Source organism: Scyliorhinus canicula, chromosome 22 (genome assembly GCF_902713615.1).
Source record: "Scyliorhinus canicula chromosome 22, sScyCan1.1, whole genome shotgun sequence".
Lineage (NCBI taxonomy): Eukaryota > Metazoa > Chordata > Chondrichthyes > Carcharhiniformes > Scyliorhinidae > Scyliorhinus > Scyliorhinus canicula.
In genome coordinates, this window is record NC_052167.1 from 578,552 (window position 1) to 604,918 (window position 26,367).

The 26,367-nt window shown below is 44.6% G+C and overlaps 1 protein-coding gene across 8 annotated transcripts in view; it reads left to right on the forward strand.

The window, feature by feature from the left end:
* Positions 1-26,367, forward strand: part of camk2g2 (calcium/calmodulin-dependent protein kinase (CaM kinase) II gamma 2) — a 394,966-nt gene that overhangs the window by 262,554 nt on the left and 106,045 nt on the right. For all 8 annotated transcript variants that reach the window (XM_038782783.1, XM_038782786.1, XM_038782784.1 and 5 more), the window contains exons 6-7: positions 19,103-19,175; positions 21,439-21,541. In XM_038782783.1, the coding sequence (XP_038638711.1) occupies positions 19,103-19,175; positions 21,439-21,541 (176 nt within the window). The remainder of the gene's footprint in view (positions 1-19,102; positions 19,176-21,438; positions 21,542-26,367) is intronic.

Consider the following 26,367-nt stretch of genomic DNA (forward strand, 5'->3'; position numbering starts at 1 on the left):
GAAGAAGTATAGGTGTTCCCCCCCCCTCAGATTGCGTGCGCCCACCGATCGGTGGCCCCTGATCAAGGGCCTGGCTGTCGTGGAGGCCCCCCCCGCCCCCCCAGTGACGGATTCCCCCGCCCCCCACCAGGACGCCCACCACAGCTGCGACTCTGAGCTCCCGTCGGGTGGAACCACATGTGAACCATGCCGGCGGGAACTCGCTGGTCATCCGCGGAGAATCGCCACGGGGCCTCTTTCAATGGCCCCCGACTGGCGCCGCATTGACTGCGGACACGACGCCACAATCTCCACCCCTGCGGCGAGCGCGATTGCGGCACAGAGGCTCGGAGCATCCCAGCCCCTACTTCTGAGCCACACTGATGCAGTGAAAGGCCAAGCAAAACTCTTCCCAGGATGCTTCCTCTCAGGAGATAGTCTAACTCCATTTGAGAATCTCCCCACAATGCAACCATTGGCTCCCTCCATCACACTGCTTGCCCACACTAGCTTTGCCTCAAAAGGGATAGTTGAATAAATTATTCTGTCAATATCAAAATAGATAGAGGGAGAAAGGCTCTTAAACCTGACCTCTTTGATACCTTATTAACTTTGTGATGATTAGAAAGCTGCAATTATGAAATTAATAAATAATTATGGTATTAGTTATTGTTAGCAGCCTCAAGGAGTTTTATTATATGAACGGAATACTGCCACGTGCAGACTAGATTTTGTGAAACAAATAAAAGGGCTTGCTCTGTTTTTTTTTAAAAAGCTCAGCATTATATTGACGAGGAGGACCACACAGTGCACAGCACAATGCTTGCTGCAAGGACTGGGTTCTGGTTTATTTAGTCCAGATAAAGGCTGTCCAGTTTGGTTGTGCCTGTGGGCACTTTCCTTTAGCGATGTGCATCACAAGAGCGTGAAGGAGAAAGGCCTTGCGAATCTGCCCAATTCCCAAAGTGATCAAACCCATCCCTACTCGCGAAATATAATTCTCTCTCCAAACAAAATTGTGTCTTGAGGCTATCGATACCATCTCCTTCAGTTTTTTAAAATAAATATTTCTAATTAAGTTTACATGTTCTTGCACAGCATCGGTGACCTTCGCTGCTAACTTAATGCTGCAACCCTTGTCGCTCCTTAGTCAAAAAGTGTTCAGCCCGTAAATATTTTGATCATAAATAAATGTGACTGATGCCACTTTGACACAGAATTCACTTGTCTTTGTGCGTGTGTTCAATCTGAAGAGGCAGCATGTAGATAGAAAAAGATAGTTTTAAAACGTCAATAATGGGTTGAGAGAATGCCCATCTAGTCGAGATGCAGTGTTTAGGCCAGTTTGCATTATAGACCGCAAGTTATAATGGACCCAGGGTCGAGAGAGAGTAGCTTGTATTTTGCGATATTCTTCCTTTGGCAAGTGATTCCCGTTCCTTAAAAATCCACAATAATTGCAACTTATATTGCAAACAGGACAAGGTTCCACGAACGCACTTAGCAACTGGAGCCGTTTCATAAGCCACAGGAAGCTGGAGGATGAAGGCAATAGGCCATGTTAAATGAGAGACTGCGTTCCCTGGATCAGTAACCAGTGCTTGTCGATTTAGAACAATTGGTGAAAGGGGGGAATGAGAACAAAAATTTCACAAGGCGAGTTGCTGTTGAGGAGCTGGAACTCGTCACCTGGTCTGGGAAGCAAATCCCATAGCAAATTCCAAAAGGCATTTGGACATGTTTGCAAGGAGGACTGATTTGTTGGGTCAAGAAAATAGCAAGGGTGTCTGACTAAATTCCACCTGTGTTCCAAAGAGCTGCCAAAGGCTCGATGGGTCAAGTACCATCATTCTGTGCGTCGCTGATTCAAAGACCCTAACCCAAGGATAAATAGTTGAGGCCTTTTTGAAGTGATATCATTGGAGTGCAATAGTCTCCAGGTAACGAGGATTGCTGACAGCCTGTGAGAGGAGCTGTGTCCGTGAATGTGAAGGCAGGTATTCTTTGTTTCCTTCTGCCACAGATTGTACACCACATGCCAGATTTACTGAAATAATTGTCCTGACTGCGGAGTCCTTTAAACAGGGAGACTAATTCAACGGGGCTAGACTGTTGTCCAGTTTAGTCCCAGAGGACTAAAGTTATATATGTTATCTAAAGTCTTACTGCAAGATATATTTCGCAAACCAAGGTGCCAAAATCACACATTAAAAAATAAAAAAAACTGTCCATTCATAGAACAGTACAGCACAGAACAGGCCCTTCGGCCCTCAATGTTGTGCCTAGCCATGATCACCCTACTCAAACCCACGTATCCACCCTATACCCGTAACCCAACAACATCCCCCTTAACCCTACTTTTATTAGGACACTACGGGCAATTTTGCATGACCAATCCACCTAACCCGCACATCTTTGGATTGTGGGAGGAAACCGGAGCACCCGGAGGAAACCCACGCACACAGGGGGAGGACGTGCAGACTCCACACAGACAGTGACCCAGCCGGGAATCGAACCTGGGACCCTGGAGCTGTGAAGCATTTATGCTAACCACCATGCTACCCTGCTGCCCTTAGAATTCCTGATGAGGTTTTTATTCCCTTCCAGAAGGTAGAGACCAGGGACTTGGAAGCAGCTGTCAATCTATTCCTGAGATGACCTCCTCCAGTTGAGCTCAAGATTTGACTGTGCAACTCGCCTTAAAGGGCCGCAGACTAACTGTGAGCAATGTCTGCGGAGGTCAGCTAGCAGAAGGAACAGCCAGCCGCAGCAGTGCAGGTTTACTTCAGGTTAACTGACTGGAACTTGCTAGTCTGCAGCCCATTAGTGCCATAAGGATGTAGCAAGAATTACTTCTTTCAGGGGCTGGTTTAGCTCACTCGGCTAAATCGCTGGTTTTTAAAGCAAACCAAGGCAGGCCAACAGCAGGGTTCAATTCCCGTACCAGCTTCCCCGAACAGGCGCTGGAATGTGGCGACTAGGGGCTTTTTACAGTAACTTCATTGAAGCCTACTCGTGACAATAAGCGATTTTCATTTTTCATTTTAAATCTGCTGCAATTCATGTTTGTTATAATTCTAAGAGTATTTTCAGAATTATTAACTTGGAGCAGTATGAGCTACTTATGCATTTATTTCTTTTATTATATTTTTCATTTTGGGACCATGACTATTCGGACCATTATGTCCTTGGAAATCTTTTTTTATAATTAATTTAGAGTACCTAATTATTTTTTTTCTAATTAGGGGGCAATTTGGTGTGACCAATCACCTACCCTGAACATCTTTGCATTGTGGGGGTGAGACCCACGCAGACACGGGGAGAATGTGCAAACTCCACACAGTGACCCGGGGCCGTGATCGAATCTGGGACCTCGGCACCCTGAGGCAGCAGTGCTAACCACTGTGCCACCGTGCTGCCCCACCTCCTTGGAAACCTTAACTTTTTTCAAGAGATGAAGTCACATGAAACTTGGCCAAAGTGTAATTGTCAGCAAAACTGTGACTGATAACAGCATGGTAGGAGGCCCATTCAGCCCATTCATAGAATCACAAAATCCCTACAGTGCAGAAGGAGGCCATTTGACCCCACGAGTCTGCACCAACTCTCCAAACGAGCACAGCCACCTAACCTGCACATCTTTGGACTGTGGGAGGAAACCGGAGCACCCGGAGGAAACACACAGGCACGGGAGAACATGCAAACCTCACACAGTCACCCAAGGCTGGAATAGAACCCATGTCCCTGCCGATGTGAGGCAGCAGTGCTAACCGCTGTGCCACTGTGACTCCATAGCCCATTGAAAGAGTTCATTGGCCCCTTGAAAGAGTTATCCAATTATCCCCACTCCCTTCCCCTCGCTTTTCCCAGAGTTCCACAATTGTTTTCCTTTTCAAATATCTCTCCAATTCTCTTTTGAACCCTTGGGTGATAGCAGCAGATTCAATCCTTTCAGGCAGTATATTGCTTACTGTAACTTGCTGTGTGGGAAAAAACCTCTCCACATCTGTCCAATTTCCTTTGCAAATTATCTTAAATGGACAAATTATTAAAAGGATTATTGCAGCCTCGACTGTTATGCAGATGTCCCCAGCTTTACACACATGCTGGACATGTAGGGATGGATTTTTAACACATAGAAAATGCTTTTCTGTTTTCTACCTATGGAAATTAGGAATTGTCCCTCGTGGAAAAAAGTATGGCTGTTTGCTTTAATCGTGTGTGTACAAACACATTAGACGCAATGCTCCAGCGGTTCACGCTGGTGGGATCTCCCGGTTTCGTCGATGATTCACCCCCAACTACGGGTTTCCCGGAAGTGTGGAGTGGATTCGATGTATAAATCCAATTGACAGCGGTGGGACCCAAGGATCCCGCCACCGGCGAACAGCGAGCTGCCTCCTGCCACCAAGAAACACGCCACCGGCAAACAGCCAGAGAATCTCGGCCCATGTTTTCTTCACTGTTACTAATTCGGATCCGCTTTGCGCAATTCAATTCCTAGAATCCCTACAGTGTAGAAGGCGGCCATTTGGCCCACCGAGTCTGCACCGACCTTCTGAAAGAGCACCCTCCTTAGGCCCACCTCTACCCTATCCCCATAACCCCACCTAAACTTTAGACACTAAGGGACAATTTAGCATGGCCTGTCCACCTAACCTACACATCTTTATGGCTTGGGGGAGGAAACCAGAGCACCTTGAGAAAACTCACACAGACACGGGGGAAAATGTACAAACTCCACACAGACAGTCAACCAAGGCCAGAATGGAACCTGGGTCCCTGGTGCTGGGAGGCAGCGTGCTAACTTCAAAGTCACACTTTGTCTGTTGCTTAGTCAGGAGGTCTTTACAAGGATGTACAGGCACCGGAGGGGGTGCAGAGATGATTCACTAGGTAGATTCCAGATTAGAGGGGATTAGTTTATGAGGAGAGACAAAGTAGACTGGGACTATACTCATTAGAACTTAGAAGAATGAGGGTGGATCTTATAGAAACATATAAAATTATGAAGATAATCGACAGTATAGAAGCAGGGAGGTTGTTTCCATTGGCTGGTGAAACTGGAACAAGGGAGCATAGCCTCAAAATAAGGGGGAGCAGATTTAGGACTGCGGTGAGGAGGAACTTCTTCAGTTGAGGCTACCTCGTTGAATGGTTTTTAAGGCAAAGATAGATAGATTTTTGAACAGTAAAGGAATAAAAGGTTACGGTGAGCGGGCAGGTAAGTGGAGCTGAGTACACAAAATCATCAGCCATGATCTTATTGAATGGCAGAGCAGGCTCGAGGGGCAAGATGGCCTACTCCTGCTCCTAATACTCATGTAACTTATATTATGTAACTTATGTAACATCTGACTAAAAATTCCTTGCATTACATTCATCCTCAGGCAAAGTTTTAGTGGATTCATGACATGACCTGAAATGAATGAGTTTCCTTTTTTTAAAAAATATTTATTTATTTTTCTTTTTATAATTTTGAGTACTCAATTATTTGTTTTTCCAATTAAAGGGCAATTTAGCGTGGCCAATCCACTTATCCTGCACATCCCTGGGTTGTGGGGGTGAAACCCACGCAGAAACGGGGAGAATGTGCAAACTCCACACAGGCAGGGACCCAGGGCCAGGATCGAACCCGGGTCCTCAGCGCCGTAGGCAGCATAGCTAACCACTGTGCCACCGTGCTGCCCATGTATGAGTTTCTAACCATGAACAGTTTTAGCTCATTCTCAGAGCTACAGTTCTTGGAATATTCCGGAACAAGAGAGACATGCTAAATATGAGACCCCAGGCTAGGTGGTGCTGGGCGGCACGTTTCCTGAGCCAGGTTGTCCAGGAGAGGGGGGCTAGTGCGGGGGGATGATCACTTCCATTACTGCACACGCCTGCCACCTGGTGTGCCCATTAAGAACCCACACCCCTTTCCTTCAAGGAGACGTGGCTGGGCTGGGCCTTGACAACACCACTGTCTTTGAAAGGATGAGTGTCGAATTGGAAAACGTTAATTTCGGTGATCCTGGGGCGAGGACAGAATTCCACGATCACCGTTACTGAGAACTCTTTTTTTTAAAAAAACAGTGGCTGGCCATATTTCGGAAGAAAAAACTCCTCTTTAAAGTAATGAAGGAATGGAGCGAAGATACAGATCGGCCATGAACTAGTTAAATGGTAAAACCAGCTTGTGGGGGGAGGAGGTGGGGAGGGAAAGGGGGGGGGGGGGGGGGGGGGTGGCAGAGTGGCCTCCTGTTGTTCCTGAGTTCCGAGAGCACGATTAGAAGAATCAGCCATGCTGTTTGCCCACATTTTACAAAATGTTGATCAGTATAGCTTTGATTAGTGATTTTTAAAACTCAGTTTTACTTTTTGAAAAGCTGAATGGGTAGTTAATGCCAAAGGAAACGCAATCCAGCATCTCAGCAGGCTAGAACTCTGTCATCCTGTCAAACAATTCTCTCCAGTAAGGGGAGATGAAGAATTTTCCAGTCAGCAGATGAATTCCCGTGTTGTAATCTATATTGCTAGATCCAAAATGTCCCCTCAGACCAGCTAGGTCCAATCTCTCAGCAGTCCAGAAGACGCTCCCCGCCGGTTGTGAACTCTGTGCATTTTGCCAACCCCGCCAATCATTCTCCAATCAGCAGCCTTCCTCGCCTCTCACCCTCTGTCTTTGGTCGATGAAAGCAGCTGCTGAGAAACACGGCTCCTCCCTCCTCCCTCTCCCTTCAGCCTCTGTGTTCCCGATTGTTGCAAACCGCTGCCGAAGGAACCTATTGAAACAAACCTGCCTCATCAGCTGGAAAGCAAACCTTCGGTAAATGTTTGGGGCATTGATCCTGCCCTTCCATCTCGCGCTTTGTCCTCAGTTAGTGGAACGGCTGGGGGCAGCAGTAGGCAAGTTATCCCCTGAGATACAGGTCAGCGATGATCTAATAAATTCACACAACATGTTCAAAGGGCTAAACAGCCTCCTCTTGTTTCTATGTCTGCAAAGTAATATTGATGTGCTTCACCAATCGATTGGACCATTGCTGCATTGTACCTTAACTGTGTCCTTCCCACCATATCCTTCACCCCTAACCATGGCCCGCTCCAAAAACAATGTAGCAATCTCAGTCGTGAAAACTCTAATTACTGTCCAACACCTATAACCTGTTGGGGAGAAGTGAATTCCAGATTGCAGTTACCTGTTGTAGAATGCTTCCTGATTTTGATCCTGAATATTCGGAATAAATGACTTGATCCAAATAGTCTAACAGAAAGATTCTGTTGACCCACTAAGTGGAAGTGTTTTGTTTCTGAAATGCGCTGGGGTTTGAGGTTCCACACCACAGCACCATCTACAAGGCACAGGTCAGGGGTGTGATGTAACGCTCTCCACTTGCCTGCATAAGTGCGGCTCCAACAACACTCGAGAAGCTCAACACCATCCAGGACAAAGTAGTCCGCTTGATTGGTAGCCCATCCGTAAGCATTCACTCCCTCCACTCACCATTAGCAGCAGTGTGTGACACACTGTACAGGACACACTGTAGCAACTCGCCAACGCTCCTTCAACCAGCACCTTCCAAACGCTTGAGCTCTTCGAAGGGCAAGGGCAGCAGGGGCATGGGAACACCACCACCTGCAAGTAACGCTCTAAGTCACTCATTATTCTGACTTGTAACTATATTGCCATTCTTTCACTGTCACTGGGTGAACCTCGATCTCCCTCCTAGATCCTAGAACTCCCTTCCAAACCACTGGGTGGGCCTCCATCCGGTAGGGTGCAGCGGTTTAAGAAGGCACTTGAGGGCAATTAGGGATGAGCAAGTAAAACAGGTTACCTCCATGACTGTTTCGATGCAATGATGGGACCTTGCTGATAATGGTTAGCTTCTGAACTTTGTTTCATGACCAAGTGCCCAAAGTCCTGGAATATGGTAGCATTGAGTTGCTGTAACCTTTCATACAAGTGGAAGGTGGGTGATGTAGACTCGCTGTTATACTGCACAGAAGGAACCGTGGATCTCGGGCAGCCTTGAAATGAGTTTGTAAATATTGTTCCAACTTGTCAGGAATTAATTTTCTTTTTTACTCGTCCCTGCGTGAATCACCATTCGACTGAGCAATAAAATTGCCAGTGACCATCCCACAGTCTAGACTTGGGAGATAGTGCAATACTGTTCGTGCGAAATGACTCCCTCTGTCAGCTTGTCAGAAACATTAACCTTTTTAAAGTCGTCACCTCCCTTAAAATAGCAAAAAAATAATAATTTTGTACGAATGCATATAATATTTGTATTTTGATGACCTAGAGTGAGATTTCGGGGCTAACATTGACTCCTCTGGAGTGAATATTTGACACAGAATTAAGGTTGCCAACTGCCGTTAATTGTATTCCTGGAGGTTTTATCACATGACTTTCCCCCATGTTCCAGCCATTTGTCGGCCAATACTCCCATCCTTGTGATGCACGGCCTCCCTCCACCAATTGGAAAGCATAAACACTTGTTACCCAATTGGATAATGCTTGACTGTCAGCTTTTCCACATTTTCAGTATTTTCATATCTGGTAAAGAGAAATGTTCAAAGAAAATGACAAAAAAAGACTGTGTCTGATTTTGCTGGTCTTGCCGCCCTGTGTTGCTTGGTGTCTGGAGGCGGCCCACCCTCGGCCAGTGGTGGGATCTTCTGGTCCCGCCTGGGATTTCCCCTTGAATCCATCCCATGGTGCCGGGAGACTCGCATGTACAGCCGGAAGATCTTGCCCTATATTTTTTGATGTTCCAATGATTTTCCTCCAGGATCCATGGAGATTGATCTTCAATTCCTGGAGATTCCAGGCCAATCCTGGAATTTGCAAACCTGCACGAAAAAATAACTCCAAAATATGATGAACGGCATCCAATCCTTCCCCTCTTCTTAAATAATTCAAATCCATCTGCACATGATGTCAAACATGTTGCCCACACCAAGAACTATCACTCTTGAAAGTATCGGGGCAGCATGGTGGCCTAGTGGTTAGCACAACCACCTCACGGTGCTGAGGTCCCAGGTTCGATCCCGGCTCTGGGTCACTGTCCGTGTGGAGTTGTCACATTCTCCCAGTGTTTGCGTGGGTTTCGCCCCCACAACCCAAAAATGTGCAGAGTAGGTGGATTGGCCATGCTAAATTGCCGCTTAATTGGAAAAAATAATTGGGTAATCTAAAATTTTTTTAAAACTCTTGAAAGTATCACCTGTAAAACTTGGCGTCACAACTGCAGTACTGCAGATATCATAAATAAAGCAACAACAACTTGACCAAGGAAGCTCGCAATGAACAAATGTTAGAAAAGTAAACAATTTATTATCTGATTGAGCAATTTGTAACCAAATTTCAAAAGATAGAAATAGGGTACCTCTGTATCAGTAAAGAGAGAACCAGGTTATTGTTTTGGGTGTGATCTCTTCATAGCTAGGATTTGACCTAGGATTTAAACCGAAAACTAACCCATCCTCCCTCTTTTTAGCGGAACTGGATTACCAGTATACTCTGATTACCCATTGATAGCGCCTAGATAGCGAATCCAAATTACAGATATCTAATCATCGAATTCTACCACACTGTGTCCATGTTGGCTCTTTAAAACTCCAATCTAACTGAGGCCCACTCCGCTAACTCTTTCTCTTTCCGTTGCTCTACTGCAAATCTTTTCCCCTTCAAGTGTGTATCCATTTCCCTTTTGAAAGTCAGTATTAATTTTTCTTCTGTTGCTCTTGTGACGCATGTCATATCTCAGGAATCGAAGCATCCCTTTGCTCAGTGTTTCCGATGCACTTGAATTGCTTGGGAACGGTGAGGCATTGTCAAATCTGCTGTTATTGTTTCCAACTCCTAATTCAAATCGAGTATGAAAACATCTTGGCAAAATGTCTGTGCATTAATCAGGATCTAACTGGCATAAAGTGCTCAATCGCTGCTGCCATCTCAGGTCACGTCAAAAATGGAGGTCAACCATTTTTTTCCAAACGGGTACTGTTTGAAAGTTGACCTTAAGAGCTTGTGCAAGAAACCAGCAAGACTTTTCAGACAGGGATATAATCAAACAAAATGTTTTATCCATTTCTGACATGTTGCAAGCATTTTCTCTTTGTATTTTAGATTTCCACAAAGTGCAGGATTTTGCTGTAGTTTTTTAAAAGTATATATTTTACTTCAATTCATGGCTGGTAAACGTTAACAATCTATGTTATTGACCCATTTTTCTAAAGTCCACAAACTGTGCCTTTAAGTGAAGAAAAGCAAGAGAACAAGTATTTTTAAAAAAGCCCTCAAAATAACTCGAGCAGAACAAAAAGGGATTTAATCAGCAGCATTTACTGCCATAGAAACCAAACTCAATCTCAACACTCTGTTTATACATGTGGCTTAGAGAAATTGGGGTGGTACACAGCTGGGAGTGCAAGGATTTTTGATTTATAATAAAATAAAATATAATTGTTCCGTTAAAAAGGAACAGCAGATAGAATTCCTGGCATAAGGAAATAGCAATTTTTAATTCTACAGATGTGCAGCAACCTTGTTCACAAAAGCAGCAAATAAATCATGAAAAACAGCATTAGATGCACAAACATAAAGCTCCATTTTATAAACTGCGATATCCATTATAATGCCACACGACAAATTCCCTTAATGTTTCAGCACCAGCTTTGAGAGAAGCCAATGTAAAACCTCCCAAGTCTGAGATTCTATATAGATTTACTTCAATCTTCCTAACATTTGTAGAATCATTTTTTTTTTTTTAATTTAGATTACCCAATTATTTTTTCCAATTAAGGGGCAATTTAGTGTGGCCAATCCACCTACTCAGCACATTTTTGGGTTGTGGGGGCGAAACCCACGCAGACACGGGGAGAATGTGCAAACTCCACACGGACAGTGACCCAGAGCCGGGATCGAACCTGGGACCTCAGCGCCGTGAGGCGGTTGTGCTAACCACTAGGCCACCGTGCTGCCCTTCATTTGTAGAATCATTGAAAGATACAGCATAGAAGACCATCGACTATGCTATCCAATTAGCTCCGCTTCCTGCCCTTCTCCTTCACCCCCCGGCCAACTGCTATTTTTTCCTCTTCAAATCAATATCCAATTCCTTTTTTTTAAGTTTACGATCAAAATTGCTTCCATTTTCCTTTGCAGGAATGGATTCCAAATCATCATGAACTCTTCTGTAAAAGTATTTCTCTTCATGTCAAAACTGGCTCTTTCCATTAATTAGCTCAAAGCTGTGTCCTTTGATTGTCAAATGTTCCATGGTGGGGTTGCTCATGGTTAATAACCAGATCATACAGATTTCAGGCAAGGTGGTGTCATAGTGGCAATGTCACTGAACTAGTAATGCATAGGCCCAGGCTAATGTTCTGGGAACATGCTGGAAAATATCAGCAGGTCTGACAGCATCTGTGGAGAGAAAACTGAGCTTAACGTTCCGAGTCTGGATGGCGCTTCGTCAGAGCTTCTTCAATGCTCTGGGGACACGGGTTCAAATCCCACCACGGCAGCTGGTGGAATTTAAATTCAGTTCATAAATCTGGAGTGTAAAAGCAAGTCTCAGGGCAGCACGGTGGCCCAGTGGTTAACACTGCTGCCCACGGCACTGGGGACCCAGGTTCGATTCCCGGCCCCGGATCACTGTCCGTGTGGAGTTTGCACATTCTCCCTGTGTCTGCGTGGGTTTCATCCCCACAACCCAAAGGTGAGCGGGGTAGGTGGATTGGCCACACTAAATGGCCCCTGAATTGGGGGGAAAAAAATAATTGGGTACTCTAAATTTAAAGCAAGTCTCAGTAATGGCGACCGTGAATCTATTGTCGATTGTCATCTAAACCCACTTGGTTCACTAATGTCTTTTAGGGAAGGAAATCTTCTGTCCTTATCTGGTCAGGCCCACATGTGACTCCAGACCCACCGGTGGTTGACTCTTAACTTCCCTCTGTCAGTCAAGCAAGCCACTCAGTGCAAGGGCAACTAGGAGTGGGCAACACACACTGGTGTTGCCAGCAACGTCCTCATCCCATGAAATAATTTTTAATAAAAGTTCAATTTATGGTAATTGACAAAAGGAATGAGGGGGGAGGTGTGAGTATTTTTTTACACAGTGAGTTGTGATCTGGAATAGTTGGATACTACTTTCAGAGATCCAGCATAAGTACTGCGGGCCAAATGGTCACCTTCAGTATTGTATGATCCTATGCTAATCGTGCCCCTGAAAATTACGGATCTGCTGAGACAAGATGTGTGAAGCAAATCCTATTTCTCAGGCGGATCTGGCTTCCCGAGTGGATTTTTCCCGTCTGTGCTGCTTGGCTCTTCAGCTATTCTTAAAAATAAACCGGAATTTATCTTCACAGGTTTATTTGTAGCTGTGCCAATAGAATTGTACATAGTGTGTGTGTGTGGTGGGGGGGGGGGGGGGGGGGGGGGGGGAGATAAAGGTACAATCATTTCCACACAGTGAACTAGATTCCGTGAACAGTGAATAGATTCAATTTTCTATAGCATCAAGCCAGGAGCACCATCGTTAACCACAGTGCCCCTAGAGTAAGGAGGTTGAAGCAAATCAGTCAAGGGCCGTCTCCTCTTTCCATTCACATCACCTGGAAAATTGAAGATGGTGAGGGCAGAGTGAGGATTGGATATGTTTTCACTTCCCTCCTCACACGCGCAGCACCACATTTGTATAGAATATAGTCTTCTGTAATTTCTCTTGTACTAACAGAATTTGGAAATAGTTTGAGGTCTGTTCCTATTCAAATCTTGAGTCTATATAGAGCGACATAGAAGGAAAATCACTCAAAAACATTGTCCCTTTAAGAAATATTAGCCAATCCCACATGACACATTTCTATTCTTCCTTCTGAGGTGCGTGCAGTTGTCTGTTTTCATAGAATTTACAGTGCGGAAGGAGGCCATTCGGCCCATCGAGTCTGCTGTTGGAAAGAGCACCCTACCCAAGGTCCACATCTCCACCCTATCCCCATAACCCAGTAACCCCACCCAACACTGAGGGCAATTTATCATGGCCAATCCACCTAACCTGCACATCTTTGGACTGTGGGAGGAAACTGGAGCACCCGGAGGAAACCCACGCACACACAGGGAGAATGTGTAGACTCCTCACAGACAGTGACCCAAGACTGGAATCGAACCTTGGACCCTGGAGCTGTGAAGCAATTGTGCTATCCACAATGCTACCGTGCTGCCCTCTGCAGTTTATTCCATTGGCATCAATTATACTGATACACATAGACATAGAACAGTACAGCACAGAATAGGCCCTTCGGCCCTCGATGGTGTGCCGAGCAATGATCACCCTACTTAAACCCACGTAACCCGTATACCCGTAACCCAACAATCCCCCCATTAACCTTACACTACGGGCAATTTAGCATGGCCAATCCACCTAACCCGCACATCTTTGGACTGTGGGAGGAAACCGGAGCACCCGGAGGAAACCCACGCACACACGGGGAGGACGTGCAGACTCCACACAGACAGTGACCCAGCCGGGAACCGAACCTGGGACCCTGGAGCTGTGAAGCATTGATGCTAACCACCATGCTACCGTGAGGCCCCACTGCTCCTCTGCTCTTGTGTTTTTAAATTTATTTCATGGGGTGTGGATATCGCTGGCTTGGCCACCATTTCTTGCCCATCTCCAATGACCCTTGAGAAGGTGGGGGTGAGCTGACATCTTGAACCACTGTAGTCCATGTGGTGTTGTTAGGGAGGGGGTTCCAGCACATTGATCCAGGAACAGTGGGACCCAGGGACAGTGGTGGAACAGTCAATATATTTCCAAGTCAGGATGGTGTTTGGCTTGGAGGGGAACTTGTAGGTGGTGGTGTTGCCATGCATGATGCCTTTGTCCTTCTCGGTGGTAGAAGTCACCAGTTTGGACGTTGCTGCAGTGCACCTTGTAGATGATACACTGCTGCCACTGTACATGGTTATAGGGGGAGTGAAAGTTTAAGGTGGTGGATGGGGTGCCAATCAAGTGGGCTGCTTTGTCCTAGATGGTGTTGAGTGTCTCGAGAGCTGCACTCATCCAGGCAAGTGGGCAGTATCCCATTACATTCCTGACTTGTGCTTGTAGGTGGTGGAAGGGCTTTGGGGAGTCAGGGGGTGAGTTGCCACTGTATTTCCAGCCTCTGACATGGGCTTTAGCCACAGTATGGCTGGCCAATGGTAACCCTCAGGATGTGCAGCTGAAGAAGAGAGAAGCCTTCATTTTTATTGGTGGTTTGTCCACTTCCAACCCTGTGTGCCCAAGGGTAATTCGACTTGCACCTTGTTCATGGATGGGCTCAATATCTTCATAACAGTACATCATGGGTTTTAAAATTTACAACAAATCCTCCACAAGAAAAATATTAATTCACCATCTTTAAGAATTGCCAGCAATAGACTTTTGAAGCCATTCACTATCTGATGTTAGATTGGGGAAAATGTCACTATGGTACCCCACAATATACAATAATTACCAAGAAATCCTGTTGGATTATGATATAAAAGCCAATTCCATTGATTTCAAATAGGATAGCAGATCAACATCATTCCACCTAGTCGATGTTGGGCTAAGTAGTGAACAGTTCTGTAAACCAGATTCATGAAAGCAACCTTAGTAGAATTTACAAGTTCTGATGTTGGAACTGACTCCTTGCCTATCGGGAGATGAAACCTCATCAGAATTCCAGAGAGGGCCTTTTATTTGGATTTGATACAGTTTCAAAATTCATAATTCCTTGCTCCTTGACTGCACCATGTGAACCGTTGAGCTGAATCGTGTTCAAGGGAGAGCTGGATAAACACTTGAGGGAGAAAGGAATTGACAGTAGGGTAGATTGGGTGACATTGAAGAAAGCTGGGAGGGAACATGTGTGGATCGTAAACCTCTGGCTAAGGGGAGGCTATGGCATAGTGGTATTGTCGCTGGATTCATAATCCAGATGCTCTGGTGACCCAGGTTCAAATCTCACCACTTGACCATTGTTGGCTGCCGTAAAAGCCCATCTGGTTCTGGAACTCTGGCCTGCATGTGACTCCGGATCCATCCTCTGAAAAGGCCTAGAAAGCCACTCATTAAAAAAAATGATGTGGAGATGCCGGCGTTGGACTGGGGTGAGCACAGTAAGAAGTCTTACAACACCAGGTTAAAGTCCAACAGGTTTGTTTCAAACACGAGCTTTCGGAGCACGGCTCCTTCTTCAGGTGAATGGAAAGGCTTGTTCCAGAAATGTTTATATAGACACAGTCAGAGATGCCCCGGAATGCGAGCACCTGCAGGCAATCAAATCATCAAAGATGCAGAGAGAGAGGTAACTCCAGGTTAAAGAGGTGTGAATTGTCCCAAGCCAGTTCAGTCGGTAGGTCTCTGCAAGTCCAGGCTTGTTGGTGGGGGCCGAATGTAATGCGACATGAATCCCAGATCCCGGTTGAGTCCGCATTCATGCGTGCGTATTATAGCATGCGTCCGTCTTATAGCTAAGTTCCGCACGCATGAATGCGGACTCAACCGGGATCTGGGATTCATGTCGCATTACATTCGGCCCCCACCAACAAGCCTGGACTTGCAGAGACCTACCGACTGAACTGGCTTGGGACAATTCACACCTCTTTAACCTGGAGTTACCTCTCTCTCTGCATCTTTGATGATTTGATTGCCTGCAGGTGCTCGCATTCCGGGGCATCTCTGACTGTGTCTATATAAACATTTCTGGAACAAGCCTTTCCATTCACCTGAAGAAGGAGCCGTGCTCCGAAAGCTCGTGTTTGAAACAAACCTGTTGGACTTTAACCTGGTGTTGTAAGACTTCTTACTATTAAAAAAAATGACATGCTTCTGAGTTGTAAATACCACGCAAGAAAGATTGCATCGATTGAATTTCGTCCAGATTGCATTTCCCCCATTGTGGTTGTGCGGCCCCTTTAAGGGGTGTACCCTCACGGTCCATGTCATGTGACTGGTTCAGGGCCTATTCAGAAGCGGGTAAACCCCGACCAATGATGGATTAGCGCGGGTCCCGAGGAGCGGGGTTCCAGTAGAGTGAACCCAGGAACCACAGTGTTAACACCTGCATTGGAGACTCTGGGCCTGTATATAAGCTACCCTGTTAGTTGCTAATAAACACTTTGTCCTTCATTACTCCCACCCACCTGGTATTGCCTCGAGCAATATCTATTAGCGAGGATCCTGAGAATGTCGGAACATAAAAAAGAAATAGAACAAGGAACAGTTGAACACATGAAGGCTGCTTCTTTCTCATGGAATGCAATAGAAAGTGCTGAAAAAAACCCAGGGTCTGGAAGCATCTATGGAGAGAGAAACAGATTTAACATTTCGAGTTCAATATGACACTCCATTTGGAATTTTAATGTTCCTTTCTTAGGACCCTACCCTGACCACTCAGTCTTTGAAGGGACTTACAGCCAACCCACCCTCGGGAGCATCAAGCCTTGAGACATCTTCACTACCTGTTTTCTCCCTCCTTTAATGATAAATAAATTAAGCTCCAATCTTATAACCCACGCTCTAAACAATCACATTCCACTGATGACACATTCAAAAGTCCCAGAGGGAACACTGTGTTCTGCAGAGTATTAGATCATTCCTACACACTGATGGCTTTTACTGAGAGCCTGAAATTCATCTAATCCAATATTATGAATTCATTATGATAGAAAAGTTCAACATTGTAAGTGTGTCAGCGGTTAATGTTGGAGATAGTGTGACAATATTGTGCTAATTTTATGCAAGACAATTATTGATTTTTGGCCAATCTAATAATTGAAAAATAAAATCACAGTGGAAGCAGCAAATACAGGCTCACTGCTGTGTATTTCCAATGTTTTCTGTGTAATTTTCCTGATCAGTTCCTAGAAACTTAAGTCCGTTTTGAGTTCTTGGGAAACCCGTACTTGGTGTTCATCTATTTTGCATACTGATTGGTTTGTCATTGTTACTGTTAGAATGAGTTTACTCCAAAGTTGCAAGAAAAAAAACTATTGCTGTGAACCCCATTGATGATATTTTCAGGTCAGTGCGTTCCTTCGTACTTTTCATTTCATTTCATTTTTCTTTTGTCACAAGGATTAGGTTGAGGTATTTGATTTTTTTTAAAATCCCCATTTTAGTACTGCAGCGTGCGGCTGCATTTAATAATTCTCGCCATTGTTGTTTCATATGTTTATTTATCACCCCAGTGTCAAAATCAGTCTCAAGGAATGGGAATTAAATCCGGCTTGTGCTGCATTCCCACGGTAACGCTGGCAAGACCTGGGATTATGTCTGCACTGATGTCTCTCCGCAGAACCACCTCGCCAACAGTGCGCATCGGGGGCAAGGGGCTTTGACCCATGGCCTGATCCCCTAGGCTCCAAAATAAAGACGTTCTATAATTGCAGGAAATCCATTATTTAATCAGAGAATCGTTGCCAGTGCTCACAGGTCTGCAAAAGGTTGAAAACAAAATCCGTGACAGGTGGACAAAGAACGTGATGACCTTGGGTTTGCCATATGCACTTAAGAGTTAGGGAGCCCAATGTTTGGGAGCTGGGGTATCTCAATCGCAAGGATATTGCAGGAGATCAAGGGGCACAAGAGTGCTTGACAGTATGCAGTACATAAATAGCAAGGTGACCCTTAAATAGCATTGAGGACTCTTTTTGTATCCATATCCGTGGTGTCTGCTGGTAAGCACAGTAAGTATAATAAGAAATAGAAGAAGGAATAAATGATTCAGTGCTTCGAAGCTGCTCCACCATTCAGAAGGATCTGCCGCAAAGCTGCATTCCCACTCTCTGGCTATGATCCCCTATTAGTTTCAAAAAAAAAAAATTTATCAACTTGGACTTCAGCATACTCAAAATCTGAACATCCACGGCCTTCTGGGTTAGAGAATTCTAAACATTCACAACTGCTTGAGTGAAGTAGTTTCTCCTGATCTTGGTTCCTAAATTGCGAACCCCTTATTGTGAGACTCTGCTGCCCAGTACTGGACTCTCCAACCCGGGTGGGGATTGGGAGGGGAACGGTTTGGACTGTATGGAGAGGGAGTGAGGGATAACATATTCCCAGCATCTACCCTGTCAAATCCCCATAAGAATTTTCTATGTTTCAATGAGGCCACCTCTCATTCTTCGGCACTCTCTGGAACATAGGCCTAAATTACTCAATTTCACCTCATAAAAACAACCCCCTTAACCCAGTCTAGTCAGCATTTGTTACACTCCTCTAATGGCAGGTATACGCTTCCGTCATTAAGAAAACCAAGATAGTACACGGTTCTCCACCAAGTAATTTCACTGTATTAAAGCAGTAAGACTACTTTACTCTTATCCTCCAATCCCTTTGTAATAAAGGCGAATGTATCATTTGCTTCCCTAATTGTTTGCAGTACCTGTGTTAACTTTCTGTGATTTCTGAACAAGTACACCCAGGTCCCTCTACATCCCAAGTTTCTCATTGTTTAAAGAGTATCCTGCTTTTCTATTTATCTTCACGTTTAATGATACATTACACCTGCCACATTCTCTTGCACCCAGCCAACCTGTCTCGCTGCTTTTTTGCGTCCTCCTCAAAACCTGCTTTGACATCATGTTGGTGATATTCTGCAAACGCTTTGAGCCGTCTGCAGTCTTCTCAAAGGGGAAGGTATGATGGTCCATACATGTAGAAAGGTGTGAAGTGTGCATTGCAGTATGTAAGAAATGTCTGAAAATAGCAGAGCTGTTATATTTGCAGCCTCTTTCTGCCTTGGAACAGCGAATGGATAGCTATGTGCAATGAATATAAGATTGAGAATTCTACGGGAACCTTGTAATTGTACAGTTGTTTTCTTATGGCTATGCAGACTGGCCTCTCGGTGGGTTTGTTATGGAATATATATTGCAGATATCAATGTTTTCCTATTAAGACCAAGAGTCATGTGTACTGTTCTTTTTTGCCCGCTGTGAGTTTGTTGTCTTTGCACTATCTTGACATTCATGAAAATTCTGGTTTCTCCTCCATATCCCTTTCCTTGCCCCTCACCCTTTTCTCCATCCATCGCCTTCCCTTCTTTTCTGCCTCCCCTTCATCTCCTGACCTTTTTTGTTTTACAGTCAATGTATTCATCAGATTCTAGAAAGTGTTAATCACATTCACCAACATGACATAGTGCACAGAGACCTCAAGGTCAGTATCTGCTGATAAAGACACGGGAATGCAACCACCTCACTTGGAAGCAGTGTAACATTACTGCATGTTGTCTGTTGCCTCGCGCTGTTCAGAACTCTTGGCTTGAAACCTCCTGCGCGGATATTGTTACCATCCCAAAGGCCCAATGAGTTATAATTCATGACAGACAGCTGACTACAACCAGCAGGCTGGCTCACCTAGAATACTTGCTCAATGCCTCTTGCTTGCTCCAAAATCAATAGCAGTGGTCGATCCGCTTTCCTGTCGGGCCTGGGACCTGGGCTTTTATTTCACACTGCTGCAATTAGCGGCATATATCGGGGGGAGGGGCGATCCTATCACCTTCCCTCTGATAGTGAGTCGGGCCGTCTCCAACGGGTTTTAAATCTCCTAACAGCCACTTCTTTATTTAACAGTCATGGAAGCGAGCGTCACGGCAGAACTAGGAAGATTGGCTTTTGATTTCTCGACGTGCTGTCACAAGAGACCTGGGAGCTTATTTTATGCATATCCCACGTCTTTTAAATCAATTTGTTCAAATTCTATTCATTTTGACTTTGCCGCTTCATTGGCGTATTATTGGAGCACAGAGCTAACACTGGAGTGGCAACTAAACTTAGTTAATGTGGTTTTATCTAAAACATGTGCTACATTTATTCAAAGGTAGCTGGATTTGCTGGATTTATTCACTGCCTATCAAAAGGAATAAATATCAATCTCCATAGCCAAGAATTAAGAAAATTAATTCTGTGAGGTGCTTTTAGATTTGATGCGACTCGCAGGGATTTGATGACAGGCTAATTAAAAGTAAACATTATTATCTTTCAAGTCAACTATTATCGGAACAAATCTATTATCCCACTTCCATACAGTTTGAGCTGATTGAGGGGTACCATCCTTCAAATCAGATGTTGCACTACAGTTCAGGTAGAAGCATGCCATTTTCCAAAGAAGATTTCCCGGCCAACATCCTTTCCGCAGCAGCCAAAAACCAGATTATACTCTCCTGTGGGTTTATTTGCTATTTGCTTGAAAAAGATTGTCGTGCGGACAGAGTTGTAACTTGTCACTGTGCTTCGAAGGTCATTCTGAGTGATGTGACAAGGTGCTGCTTAACTGTGAGGCAGTTTTTAAAAATCAGTTTTATAACAAATGAGCAATGTAGCCTCGAGAGTCGGGCTGATGAACACTGAATCATAACAGGGTATAATTATCAAAAATACTTAACATAAGCTGTTTATTACAGAAAGATCAGAGATGAGTGTAAGTTTATATTTTTGGGCATTTGAAAGGTAATATTTCTGGAAACATCCCGATGATATTAAGTTGCAGAAAGCACTTCAAAGTACCCCGGGATCTTATTTGTATTTTGAATTGTACATTATTCAGCAATAAGATGGCATTTGCTTTGAGAGATCATGCGAGCTAACATTCCAATTCTGACTCAGTTTCCAAGACTGTCTGTACAAATGCATAACTGCTGTGCCCCCTAGCGTGCATGTGCTGGCTTTGCACCCATTTAATGTTGACGGAGCCTTTGTGTCTCATATTATTAACCCTTTGAGAACTTCAGTTGCATTGAACTTTGTGGAAGGAGGTTCTGGGGGGGGGAGGGGTCTTGTGGAATTGTTCTGTTTCGATTGCTACCTCATAAAACCCCCCCCCACTTCTCTGGGGAGTAATTGGTTGGCGTCGATTCTCAAACCCCACAAAGGCATTTAGCACTCAAAAGGGTGATGATGGCAGTAATTGTGATGAAGCCATCAGTTGCCATGACACCGGTCAGTGTGTAACCCAATTTTATTTTGCAAGAGTTCAAAGCTGAACTGTTCCTCAATGCCTCGCTTGTTGCAAGGGTATTGTTGGGCATTGATCATTCACAGTCCGGCCACAGGATGGGACATTGCCCAGATCCAAAGGAGGGGGGGGGGGGAGCTGGGCTGAACAATAAATTTAAAAGCCTGTCAGCATTTCACAAGTGGGCCAAAAATTCAGTCCGACTATAGTTCAGAATTCAGCAATTAAACCTCTAAAAATGTACAGATCGAAGGAAAAGCCCGGCCAAGCGTACGGGTGATATTTGCATTGTGTTCATTGAAAGATTGAGTCCTTTTTAAGATGTGATGCACAAATGTTAACTGTCGACAAATATTTAATAAGTATCACAGCTCCTGCTTTTGTGCTTTTAACTTGTCATTAATTACTTTGCTTATTAATTTCATCATTTTCTTATAACTGCTTTGTTTTGCCGCCCCCAAAGCCAGAGAACCTGCTGCTTGCGAGTAAGTGTAAAAGCGCAGCAGTGAAGCTGGCCGACTTCGGACTGGCAATCGAAGTACAAGGAGACCAGCAGGCATGGTTTGGTAAGTCCCTGAACCTTTATGGATCCGTAGCAGTAGGATGTGAAACCTAATGAGCTGCCACCGAGGGTTACAGTACATGTGCAATGCTCTTATCTAGTTTCTGTCCATGTGCAGTGGCATCCAATTTTGGATGTGGAGCTGGTTGGAACCAAAAGGTCTCTGCAATGGAGGGTGAGTTGCTGGAAAGCTCAAACCAAGGCTGAGGAGCACCTCCACTGGACAGAAGGTCCAATTACAGTGTGCAAAATTTACATCGGCATTTTCCATTAAAAATACAGGCACAGACATTTATAATAGAAACGGGTGACGCAAGAAAGGTGGGAACACGAAGTAAAATCTTTGACAGGACACACATGCAGGCAAAATAATTTAGTAGATTATATCGATATATCTTGATGGGCTGAATGGCCTGCTTCTGTGCTGTACTATTTGGATCTGTAAAAAATCGAGAGAGAAGTAACCATTAATCACTCGCTGTACATTGAGCAAGGACATATATGCGGACATCCAATTTCAGAGCAGGAATAGGCCATTCAGTCCCACATGGCTGATCTGACTGTGGCCTCAACTCCAAATTCCTACCTACCACTATTACAATCCCAGAACAGACCCCAACAAAGGTTAGGATACTGGACCGAAACCCCAATATTTTAGTTTATTTTGTAAGACAGTGTGGAAAGACTACTTCGCTCCAGGAGTAATTGCATGAAGAAACGGGGTTCCGTACTTTAAAACAAAACTTCAGCATTACCACAACATTAAATACTTGAACAGCACATCCAAAAATAGCTTATAATTACCCCTTAAACAATACTACTCAATACAGTAAATACAATACCCTTACTTAATATCTCTATTCCCAATTAAACCCAAGAAATAAAAACCATATAGCTCTCAATCCAGACTCTGGCTGGATGTCTCCATAAAGCAGTTCAACTGGTTTGTTTCAGCATCCCCCGTGTCCTCTGACAAGTCTACACTGATTTAAATACTATTCTTTTTTTTTAACCATCCTACTGTGAGAGCAGTCTACCTTACTTGTAGACTGTGTTAGCTAGATCAGAACTCCACTCAAAATCTTTCTAAAAATACCTTGACCCCATTCAGCAATGGCATCATCTCCCCAAGCTGAAAACACATTAACAGCCCAGTGACACCCCTAGTCAAACAACAGTGCATTAGCTCAGGCTTTTACAGTGGGCAATTTACCTCTGGCTTCTATAAGCTTTCTGGTCTTGCAAAACAAGCTTATTTTAAAAAGCGTGACTACTGCAGTCAAACATACTCTATCCCAGGCTTTTAACCCTTAAATTGCCAAATGTTTATAATCCAATATATCTATATATTTGACTCCCTTGTTAGTGACGAAAATCTACCTCTGCCTTAAATGTATTATTTGACCCTGCTTCCACCACTCTCTGGGGAAGAGAGTTCCAAAGACGCATGACCCTCTGGGAAAAGGAATTTCTCCTCATCGGTCTTAAATGGAAGTCCTTTTATTGTTGAACTGTGTCCCCTTGTTCTAGCCCCTCCCACAACGGGAAACATCTTTCAGCATCCACCCTGCCAAGTCCCCTCAGTATCTTGTATGTTTCAATAAGTTCACCTCTCAATCTTCCAAACTTCAATGGCTACAGGCCCAACAGGAACCAACAAGATGGCCTAAAGTCCCAGCAATTCGAATGAAATAAACAATAACTTCACCTTTATACACCTACATCCTGAAAATAAATACGATCACAAAGAGAATTAGTAAATCACTGGCTCCAGATTCACTTGGCCTCAGGTATGTTTTACAGAAAATGTGTTTTTTAAAGTTTCATACTACTGGGCCTGTGCCCTTTTGGAACTTGAGGACATGTGTTGCTGTGCGCTCCTTTTAGGAATACTCGATGTTGCCAATACACTGCAGACCCATCGCCACTGAGAAAGAGAAGTTGCCTTTTGCTGCGTAGGCCTTCTGTTAGCTTTGCATCAACCGTTTACCCGTTTCCCTTTTTCTGAAGTCAATGGACCTGCAAAACGTTAACAGCATTTGCCTGTACCACAGAGAACCCACACCCCCATCACTGACCCAGCAGCAGAGGATCTTGACTTTGATCTCTCCCAAAGTGCTCCACCGAATCCCTGCAGGGCATGGACCCAGCGGCCGCCTGTTCCACCAGAAGATGAGGGACCACCGAAATGTGATTGTGGCCATGAGGTCCAGATGATAGCCTGCCCACTAGGATCTGCTGTAGGAGGCACCTTATTTCTCCATTCCGTATCTCGGGGGACCATTGAATGAACAACCAAACTAGACATCCCGCTCTAAGCTTTTCTCGTCTTACGAACATAGCAGTAGCAGGCCAGCATTCATGTTAGAATATTTTTCAGCTACACTACAAGAGCAATGTGTTGCAGTTCAGTGGTTGCACCTCCGTTTTCAATGGTCACTCAGGCCATCTGAGTAGGTTTGTTCCTGGATTCAGGGACAGAGCTGGAGTCAAGTGTCTCTAGTCCAGTATGAATCCAACTTGGATGTCAAGTTTATCAGTGAACCTGAGCAGGAATATAACTCCATGTGATCCTTACCCTTTGCTTGATGGAGACTGCTAATTCAGAGCTAATTAGTACTTTACCTCAATGGCCCAGCCCCCACCAGAAATCGCCCATTCATCTCAAACAGGACCCTTGCAGCCAGCTGCAGTCTGGGCTAGATGCAAGTCCAGCTGTCTTTGCCAGAACTGACATCTGGATACCTTGCAGCTGAAATATTAACTAAAAGCATCCAGTCAGACAGACCTCTGGCGTCTGAGAGAACCATTTTAACAAGGTTGCAAGCTGGGTAGCAGAAGTAAGTGTTTACAGCTGCTTAACCTAATTGAAAACACAAACATTTGCACCCTGTAGCAACATGAATAAGTGACCTCTAAATCACATTGTTTCATCACCGGATTTTCCTGTTTAAGATTCCACTGCATCAGAATATAACATCCACCAAATCTACAATAGCCTTGCACTGGTGTGATATACTGCTGTCAGGGATATTTGATCAATTTAACTGAATAACTGCCACAATCTGTTGATCATTGCCTACAGTGGCTTTTCCTGTGCTGCCCTTTTTTAGAATCCTTTTCAGGATATCATCTATTGCGTAGCCCTTTTTCCCTGAGATGGTGGTGGTGGCCTGGGGGGGTTCAAGATAGTCGCCCACCATTGAGACCACCATCGAGGTGAAAATCATTGAACCGCTGCAGCCATACTGCTCTGGGGAGACAGTGGCCTAGTGATATGGTCACTGGACTGGTAATCAATGACTCCCCCTCGGACTGATCTGTTCCCTGTGAGAACACTATTCACAACGCCCTGTCCCGCTCTTGCTCATGTATTTGCTTTGTTTGGCCCCTTGTTCCGCACTGTAACCAATCACTGTCTTGTCGATGTACCATTTGTCAATGTTCTCTGTTGATTATTCTTGTGTCTACTGTGTACGTTCCTCGGCCGCAGAAAAATACTTTTCACTGTACTTCGGTACGTGTGACAATAACTCAAATCAAATCCAAAAGGATCAAATCCAGAGACCCAGCGAGTCTTGAGGATCCGGGTTCAAATCCCACCACGACAGATGGTAAAATTTGAATTCAATTAAAAAAAGAACCTGGAATTAGAAGTGGAATGATGATCGTGAAACCAATGTTATCTTGTTCACCAATGACCTTTCAGGAAGAAAATCTGCCGCCCGTACGTGTGACTCCATATCCAGAGTAATGTGGTTGACTCTTAAGTCTCCTCGCAAGCCATTCAGTTCAAGGGAAATCATGGATGGACAATAAATGCTTGGCTTGCCAGTGACATCTACATCCCATGAATGTCAGGCAATTGGAGTCTTTTAGCTTTCCAATTGACACAGGAAGGCAGTGTGCCACAAGAATGGATGTGTTGGCTGAGTAATGCTGGAGCATGGGGTGACCGTGTGATTTAATCTCAGTTGGCAACCCTAGCCTGGGATGAAGCTACACCCACAGGTTATTAGGGTGTTCCAGGAATTTGACCCAGCGACAATGAACAAACTCTTGGGAGGTAACACTTGAGGTGGTGGAGTTCCCTTTCACTGCCACCCTTGCCACTCTGGGTGGTGAAGGCCTTGGGTTTGGGAGGTGCTGTCAAGGTTTGATGCCGTGCATCCTGCTGATAGTACACACTGCAGCCACCGTTTGGCGATGGTGGAGGGAATGGGATCGGATTGAGTGGCAGAGAATACTCATTGGGATAGACCCTGTCCCATTTCAAATCACTATACCCCTGACTCACAAGGAACAGCAACACAGGAGTGCCACGCATTGATGCACCATTTGCAGAAGAAATTGAAAAGGTTTCCAACTACTCCGAAAAGGAAATCTCTCGACAATCTTCTTGTATGAAAATTAACGATGAAGGAGTTATATTTCTGTACAATGTGACCCAGAGTTAATCGGCTTACTCTGTTTGTAACTTAATTAAAGGCACTAACTGAAATTAGAAGCATTAATATGAATTAAAACCATAATTAATATCTTGGCAATGGCGAGATTCCCCCGTGACTCTGAGTAGCTGAGCCCTTTGATGAGAGGAGTTCACAACTTGGTTCACATAAAGTTAGTCGATCCCACCCAACAAGTTGTTTAAAATATTACAATTAGTGATAGGCCACTTGTTAGGAAGAAGCAAATGGAGCTCACGCAAGAATGTCATCCATATTTTCTTTTCACTCGAGTGGCTTTGGCTTTGGCATCTGCTTTCTTGGCCTCTCGTAGGTGGTTACGCTGTTGGTATCGGGGGAGCTGGTGTTGTGAATTGTAACTCTG